The sequence below is a fragment of the Coptis chinensis genome, chromosome 2, assembly GCF_015680905.1.
Source record: "Coptis chinensis isolate HL-2020 chromosome 2, ASM1568090v1, whole genome shotgun sequence".
In the NCBI taxonomy this organism is placed as follows: domain Eukaryota; kingdom Viridiplantae; phylum Streptophyta; class Magnoliopsida; order Ranunculales; family Ranunculaceae; genus Coptis; species Coptis chinensis.
This window is the reverse complement of record NC_141457.1, coordinates 102,396,971-102,405,215: the sequence shown is the minus strand read 5'-3', so window position 1 is coordinate 102,405,215 and position 8,245 is coordinate 102,396,971. Positions and strand designations below refer to the sequence as shown.

Genomic DNA, 8,245 nt, shown 5'->3' with positions numbered 1-8,245 from the left:
AAATGTGCACCCCATCAGCAAGCTACTTACGTTAAGATTTAAGTAAGTGTGGTAGATATGCAAGTTCAAGGCGATGTCGTTCTAATAAGGTGTTGTCCCGAGCTGTACTGTTCGATCCAACGATTACTATGCAACTAACCAATTTATTTTTTTCAATGTTTTTTTGCTCATCTATACTATTATTGTTGGTTGTTACCATGAATGACGGGGGAGCTGTTGTGTAACTTGTGCATGATAGATTTGATTGACACTAATTTTGTTTGATACAGGCAAGCATTATGTAATGTGTTATTGACAGGGATAATGCCTTACAATGTGGCAACTTATTAACAATTTTTTTGTTGTCGAGTGGAAAAGTAAGAAATTTACTTCATGTATGTAAAATTGACTCCTGCCCGTCAGAAGAATATGTGACTCAGAGCTGCTTGGGCCTGTTCTTACGATGCAATCAACTAATTTTTAATTTTTAATTTTTTCGTTATCCCGCTAGTCAATGACTCTAATCATAGCTGATTGGGGTGGTTAGCTATCAACTGATAATGTTTTTTTAATAATAAATTTATTCTCATGTGATGTCGACATCTACATATGGGCTGATGTAAATTTAGGTCTCATCCGTACTAATACTATGTATGGAAGAGTTGAGTGAAGCCACTGTCACTATACAACCAACCAATTTGGTTTATTCTATTTTTTTTTTCTCCCCTACAATCTTTTCGTTGTCTTTTGGAATGAGTTAGCGAGGTTGGTTTGTATCAATTGTGTATGATATATATGGTTGACAATAATTTTATTTAATATAAAATAGCATTATTTAATGTGTTACGCACACCGATGTCTGTTTACGTTGTAGCGACTTTTTATAGTAAGTTTTTTGTAGTTGGTGTCAAAATTCAACTATTGCACATTATTGTAGTTATTTAATTTAAGTATAATTTAGTCAATCTATAAAGGTCGGATTTAATTATCGAGCTACTAATTTTAAGTGATACTAAAAAAAATTTAATAACTAACGGAGCTTTGTATCTTTTTAGGGCGTTTTAACTATTAGTAAATTCTAATTTGGTGATGTTAAGTTGTGAACATGTAGGAAATAAATCTACATTTGAATCACATTAACAATAATAACATCCACGTAAGAGCTATACTATACTCGACTGGTATTTTAACAACGCCAAAGTCGTACTATTTTTAAAACAAATATATAGTCAATATACATTATTATTATTTTTTTAAAATTTAAGTCTAATTTGGTATACCTATCAAGCGGAGCTTAAATGTCTTAATAAAAAAGTAACCTTGAATAAAAAAAAAACAATTAAATGTATAACGGATCTATGTATTTTTCTAACTCGTGTAAACTATTAGTCAATGCTCATTTGGTGATGTCAAAATTTGAACACGTACGAAAGGAACCCAAATGTGAGCCCCATAAGCAATAGTAAGGTGCGCGTAAAAGAGTATAATTCAACAGTGTCTATGTGAGCGTCCGGTTTAATATTTTAACAAAAAAATTACCTATAGCACAATTACTGTGTGGCCTCATAGAATGGTAGTTGGTTTGGACTAAGATGAGCATATATCAGAATTGTTGATATTTTACATACTGACATTGATTTGCTTGCGTAGGCTTCAGTTTGGGTAATCATTTTGACAACCTGATCCTTCAATAAGTTTAATTTAATTTCTTAAGGACTGTGATATTTATGGATGATGTGTCTCCGATAGTTAAGCTTCAAAAGTTGAGAAATTGTCCAAGTTAAAAAATAGCAAGATATCTTATGAAATAAAGTTTTTACAATCTCCTTTTAGAATGTAGCTGGTTAATTAGTCTAAGTTGCTCAGTCATGAAGAACATCATATGGATCAAACAAAAACAAACCAACTTGTTTTTTTCAGTGTTTTTTGCTCATCTATACTATTATTGTTGGTTGTTACCATGAATGAGTGGGGAGCTGCTGTGTAACTTGTGCATGATAGAATTGATTGACACTAATTTTGTTTGATACAGGCAAGCATTATGTAATGTGTAATTGACAGGGATGATGCCTTACAATGTGGCAACTTTTTAACAATTTTTTTGTTGTCGAGTGGAAAATTAAGAAATTTACTTCATGTATGTAAAATTGACTCCTACCCGTCAGAAGAATATGTGGCTCAGAGCTGCTTGGGCGTGTTCTTACGATGCAATCAACTAATTTTTAATTTTTAATTTTTTCGTTATCCTGCTAGTCAATGACTCTAATCATAGCTGAGTGGGGTGGTTAGCTATCAACTGATGATGTTTTTTTAATAATAATTTTATTCTCATGTGATGTCGACATCTACATATGGGCTGATGTAAATTTAGGTCTCATCTGTACTAAAACTGTATAGGGAAAAGTTGAGTGACCCCATTGTCACTATACCCAACCAATTTGGTTTATTCTACTTTTTTTTTTCTCCCCTACAATCTTTTCATTGTCTTTTGGCATGATTTAGCGGGGTTGGTTTGTATCAATTGTGTATGATATATATGGTCGACAATAATTTCATTTAATATAAAATAACATTATTTAATGTGTTACGCACACCATGTCTGTTTACGTTGTAGCGACTTTTTATGGTAAGTTTTTTGTAGCTGGTGTCAAAATTCAACTATTGTACATTATTATAGTTATTTAATTTAAGTCTAATTTAGTCATTCTGTAAAGATCAGACAAATTATCGAGCTAATAATTTTAAGTGGTACTAAAGAAAATTTAATAACTAACGGAGCTTTGTATCTTTTCAGGGAGTTTTAACTATTAGTAAATTCTAATTTAGTGATGTTAAGCTGTAAACATGTACGAAATAAATCTACATTTGAATCACATTCACAATAATAACATCCACGTAAGAGCTATACTATACTCGACTGGTATTTTAACAACGCCAAAGCCGTACTTTTTTTAAAACAAATATATAGTCAATATACATTATTATTTTTTTCTTTTAATTTAAGTCTAATTTAGTATACCTGTCAAGCGGAGCTTAAATGTCTTAATAAAAAAGTAACCTTGAATAAAAAAAACAATTAAATGTATAACGGATCTATGTATTTTTCTAACTCGTGTAAACTATTAGTCAATGCTCATTTGGCGATGTCAAAATTTGTACACGTATGAAAGAAACCCAAATGTGTGCCCCATAAGCAATAGTAAGGTGCGCAGTAAAAATATAATTCCACAGTGTCTACGTGACCGACCTATTTAATATTTTAAAAAAAAATTAACTATCGCACAATTACTGTGTGGCATAATAGGCTGGTGGAGTTGGTTTGGGCTAAGATGAGCATATATCAGAATTGTTGACATTTTACATACTGACATTGATTTGCTTGCGTAGGCTTCAGTTTGGGTAATCATTTTGACAACCTGATCCCTCAATCAGTTTAATTTAATTTATTAAGGATCGTCTTTGTTTATGAATGATGTCTCTCCGATAGTTAAACTTGAAAAGTTAAGAAATTGTCCAAGTTAAAAAATAGCAAGATATCTTATGAAAGCAAGTTTTTACAAACTCCTTTTAGAATGTAGCTGGTTAATTAGTTTAAGTTGCTCACTCATGAAGAACATCATATAAATCATACAAAGTATCCTTCTAGGCCATTTTCAATTGTTGATAAGTTCTGAAAAGTAACCTAATTTTTTCGGAATCATTTTCAAAATATACTGCAAGGATAAAAGCGTTGTGGTAAATATAAAAGTTTCAAATCATATCTAGAGCAGGGAAAAAAATGTTTAATCTGTACAGAAAAATGAGTAAAATCGTTAAACTTGGTTGTTGGATTTTTGACTGCTCTACGTACACAAGCAAAATAAAGTGATGTTTGGTAAAGGATGGTTCTTCTTTGGGTTTATATTGTATAATAATAAGACTTGGTCGCTATATAAATTAAACAATATACAGAAATTAATATATGTGTATAAAAAGTAATATTTAAGTTGACAATAGTAAAACGACTTGTTACTAAACACTGCAAGAAGCTAGGATGTCGTTGTAGACGACATTTCGAGTGTAAGTTCCAGGAAGACCCTTGATTGTCCCTTTTTTAACTAAAACTTTCGTTGTCGTCTGTGATACTCCTCTTGATAAAGCAACATAGAGCTGACCGTGCGAGAAAACATGATCGGACAAATAGACCCCAACATTTGGAATGGTTTGACCCTGTGATTTGTTTATTGTCAGAGCAAAACTTAGCTTAATAGGAAATTGTTTCCTAGTCATTTCGAATGGCAACTTTGCATCCTGAGAGGGGCACGTGGAATCAGGTAGGAAATTCGATCACCTGTAATTTCCAGTGACAATTTCTGCATCAATTACATGTGTGTCAAATCCTCTGCATATTAGTCTTGTTCCATTACATAGGCCATTTTTAGGATTCAAATTTCTCGTCAGTATAATTGGAGCCCCCAACTTTAGCTTCAATTTGTGAGGAGGTATACCACTCGGACAGATTTAATTCAAGTATTCCTGCTGGTATAGACCACGAGAGTCATTCTGAACTGAATCAAAAGAGTAATATGTGACTTCTTCACCGGGAAATAGGTCAATTATTTCATCATTCAATAGTTGGACAGTATCATTCTTAGGAGTTTCTATCGCCCTACTAATCATGTAATCTTTGTTACCAGCATTTCTATCTAATCCTGGAAAGATTTCATTTATAAGCTTAAGACGTGAATGCTCATTCTCCCACGGAATGACAATATCTTTGGGCAGTTCAATGATGTCAGCATCACAAATAATTGGCTGAATCCCATCGCCGATGGCCATGAGTAACTCTGCAAAGGCTCGGTCATTTTTAGCACGCATATTTTCCTGTAGACGTAACACACGAACTTGCTCCCAAAGTGGAGAACTTGTTATGCATGCATCAATAGTCTGTTCCCTTGTACCACGAGGAACAACCGGCAACACGACGAAAATCTCCACCCATTACAAAAACTTTCCTCCAAATGGTAAAATCATGCGTAATATCTCTTAAAGTTTTCTCTAACGCTTCAAAGCGCATAACGATGTGCCATCGTAGCCTCATCCCATATCAGTATACTCGCCTGCCGTAACAAACTGCCTAAATTGCCAGCATTGCTTATTTTGCAAGTGGAAGTGGATGTAATTGGAATTGGGATTTTGAACCTAGAGTGTTGTACGACCTCCAGGCATCATGATAGCAGCAATTCCCGAGGTAGCTGTTGCAATAGCAATTTGTCGTTACTCGAGTCTTGCTAAAATTGACTTATATAAGTATGTTTTAACCGTTCGCGGGGCCATCAACAAAGTATAGACCACCATTCTTCTGCTGAACAGAACTAAGAATCTGGTCAAAAGCAATCTTTTGTTCTAGGTTAAGCTGACTTATAGAAGAAAGATCTTCTGAAGTAACGGGAATAGAAAGTTCTTCTGTGACCAAACTTGATATATCATCTTGGTCAACCTGATCAAAACGCATCTGGGGCAAATCATAATCTGAAATTGACTGTCCATATTGTTCTAACAACAACTTAAGCTCGCTTAGCAAACGATTTGTCACATAGGTTGTGTTAAAACTCCCTAACGCGTAATCTTCAGCCATACAGCTATTAAATTCATTCCACAAATCACGCACTCCGATAGGATTACAATAAACCAGAATTGTAACAAATAATTGCCGTAGAGAACATGGCATTTGCAGTCTGGATGCTTCAAGCAAACATTGACGAACGTCACTGCCTCTTTCTAGCAGCCCCAATTCCTCAGCAGCTTCTTTGAATGTAGGGTATAAATTAGATCCAACAGTGCACAAATATTCATATGATGTTGGGCCTTTGACATGGTTCACCAGCATCCTCAAGTAAAATCTTTCACCTTCCATAGGGGAAACTGCAAATAGCCTTCCAATGACACGATTTTGGCCAGCTCTTGGTTGTCAATGCTTAGTTGACTTATCCCACACATAATGCTCAGGAATTTCATGATAAAGATATTGTCTAGCAACAACGTCCATGCTATTCAGACGGAAAAAATCGGTTAACATCGTGCGAGAGTTCCTATCATCAGCCAAAACATCCTCAATCAGCTGGTTACCTTGATAGGTTATTTCATGCATATTTTCCATGTGGACTTGCAAAGAATATACTGACGGGTATATTTGACTTAGTGGAAATTCAAAGATTCTCCAAAGGGCTTCTTGCGGGCAAATCCAACGGCCATCTACAAACTGCTTTATTTCATCTTGTTCATCTCTATTTGTCGACATAACTTCCATCGCTACTCGGTATGACCCCTTGTAAATATATTTGTACAAATACTTGACGCTTTTAATACTCAAGCATATTTCGACATTGATATGGCAGTTGTACTTTTTCAATAACCATAGATTATAAGGAACAACCCAACGATTATCTACACGATAATGCCGACCATGATTCTTAACAATAGCAAAAGCGTTGTTGTCCCGCCTCATATATGTAGCATAAGAAAAACTGCCTTGATTAGTTGTTGAAATTAATTGTTTTGGGAAATTTTTTGAACACTTTCGATCTCTCATGTAGACACAATTAGGATTAACATTACCGCACGGACCATGCATCATGTGTTTAATAACAATCTCATATAGTTCTGCCTCAATAGCCGGATCTAGAATTTCTGCTCTAACAATCTTATCGTAAGCATCTGCAGTAGTTAACTTGTCAGCCTCATCAAGGATTAGAAGGATGTGTGCATGCGGCAACCCTCTTTTTTGGAATTTGACTACATGAACATGTGCTGCCACTTTTCCAAGGATTCCTTTAACGAACAGATCATTTTTCAACTCTTCCAGCTTTGCACGGAAAATCCTGACTATCAAATCTGGTCTATCATTTGGAACCTGGCCTTCTAACAACTAAGCTTCGATCTCTGACCACGATGGATTGCATGTCATTGTGATAAACAAATCTGGTTTCCCGTACTTTTGAACCAATGTCATAGCATCATGATATCGACGATGCATGTCACGGGGACAGCCCACAAAAGTGGCAGGCAAAATTGTTTTGCGACCGACATTGCCTTCAATTTAAAATAAAAAATGAATTTAATTAAGGTTTTCCATTTGACTAAATTTTAATAAGTTTTTAAATTCAAAGTGTACCTGAATGAAGTTCCCCCGAACTTAAAGAGTCTTGCAATCCTTGATAAAGTTCAGCCCTTATTTCTTGTTGGTGATCACGTATCCACCTCAATCTTAAAGTTGATATTTTAACATAGTTGTCGAGTATGTATTGTTGTAGAAGACGACCACTACGGAGCAAAAGAGAAGGATCATCTGGGCGAATCTAATAAGGGAATTAGAAATTAGTGGGATCTAATTGGGTCAAAAAATATGTATATATAACATAATATTATAAAATGTTAGTAAGAGGCTTACTTGTAGCAAGTAACAATAAAATTGTTGACATGTAAGTCGGGCCCTATTGGAACGAAACATATGTAAATTCCATCATGGACTGCCATGAGGGAGTAGAAGAGGATACTGAAGTGGATCATAATAGCCTGCAGTGTCTGGCACATTTTCAAATTCACCAGAAATCCTTTGGGCTATGATGTCGCGTTCATTAAGGTTACTTGGATCTTCACTACCAACTAAAATCGCAGCTACTTGAGAAGACGTAGGAATACTATATTGATGATTTCCGGTTGGGTTATCTTTAATAACGAACATTTGGTGATGCTAATCGCGTTGCGATTTAATCATCGGAAAATTTGGACGTATGGATTCTCTTTTAAAACGTTATGGATGATAGCCAATACCCGTCGGTCTAGTACTCCATTTTCAGCCATCCGATAATCAAGTTCGTGATCTGTGTCATATATATACATTTGTAGAAATCTGGGTCTGTGTCCTGGACTTGGTAATAGGCCACCAATACGGTGATAAGTAGCACCCCGAGCTTTATATGTGTAAATTCCTTCCCTACCATCAGCGAGCGCATCATCAATGTCAACGCCCATAGAAGTGAAGGAAAAAACATGGTTGTACGCACGTATGTTTTTCCTAAATTCAACGCCGATTGTTGATTGAGATGCCTATAAATTAATCAAATCAGTTAGCGCTACCATAGGAGGTAAACTAATTGTCCCATTCGAGCAACATAAACTGGGTGGTTCAAGATTGAATAATTTTGCTCGACATTTAGAACAATTCCAAGGTGGTGGCAAACGATGTGTTGCTACAGTAGAAGAGTCATCATAACCTCGAGCGCAG

General features: G+C 35.2%; 1 protein-coding gene and 1 long non-coding RNA gene across 2 annotated transcripts; both read right to left on the bottom strand.

Moving 5' to 3' along the window:
* Nucleotides 1-4,479: 4,479 nt before the first annotated feature.
* Nucleotides 4,480-4,836, bottom strand: LOC147519801 (uncharacterized). The gene has a single exon (XM_086594191.1). The coding sequence runs from the start codon at nt 4,834-4,836 to the stop codon at nt 4,480-4,482; it is 357 nt and encodes a 118-aa protein (XP_086450317.1).
* Nucleotides 4,837-6,590: 1,754 nt separating this feature from the next.
* On the bottom strand, nt 6,591-7,685 carry LOC147519800 (uncharacterized). Its single transcript, XR_015214293.1, has 3 exons — nt 7,409-7,685; nt 7,133-7,316; nt 6,591-7,050 (listed from the first exon to the last, which is right to left on the bottom strand). It is a non-coding gene; the product is annotated as an uncharacterized LOC147519800 (long non-coding RNA).
* Between the last annotated feature and the right edge of the window lie 560 nt (nt 7,686-8,245).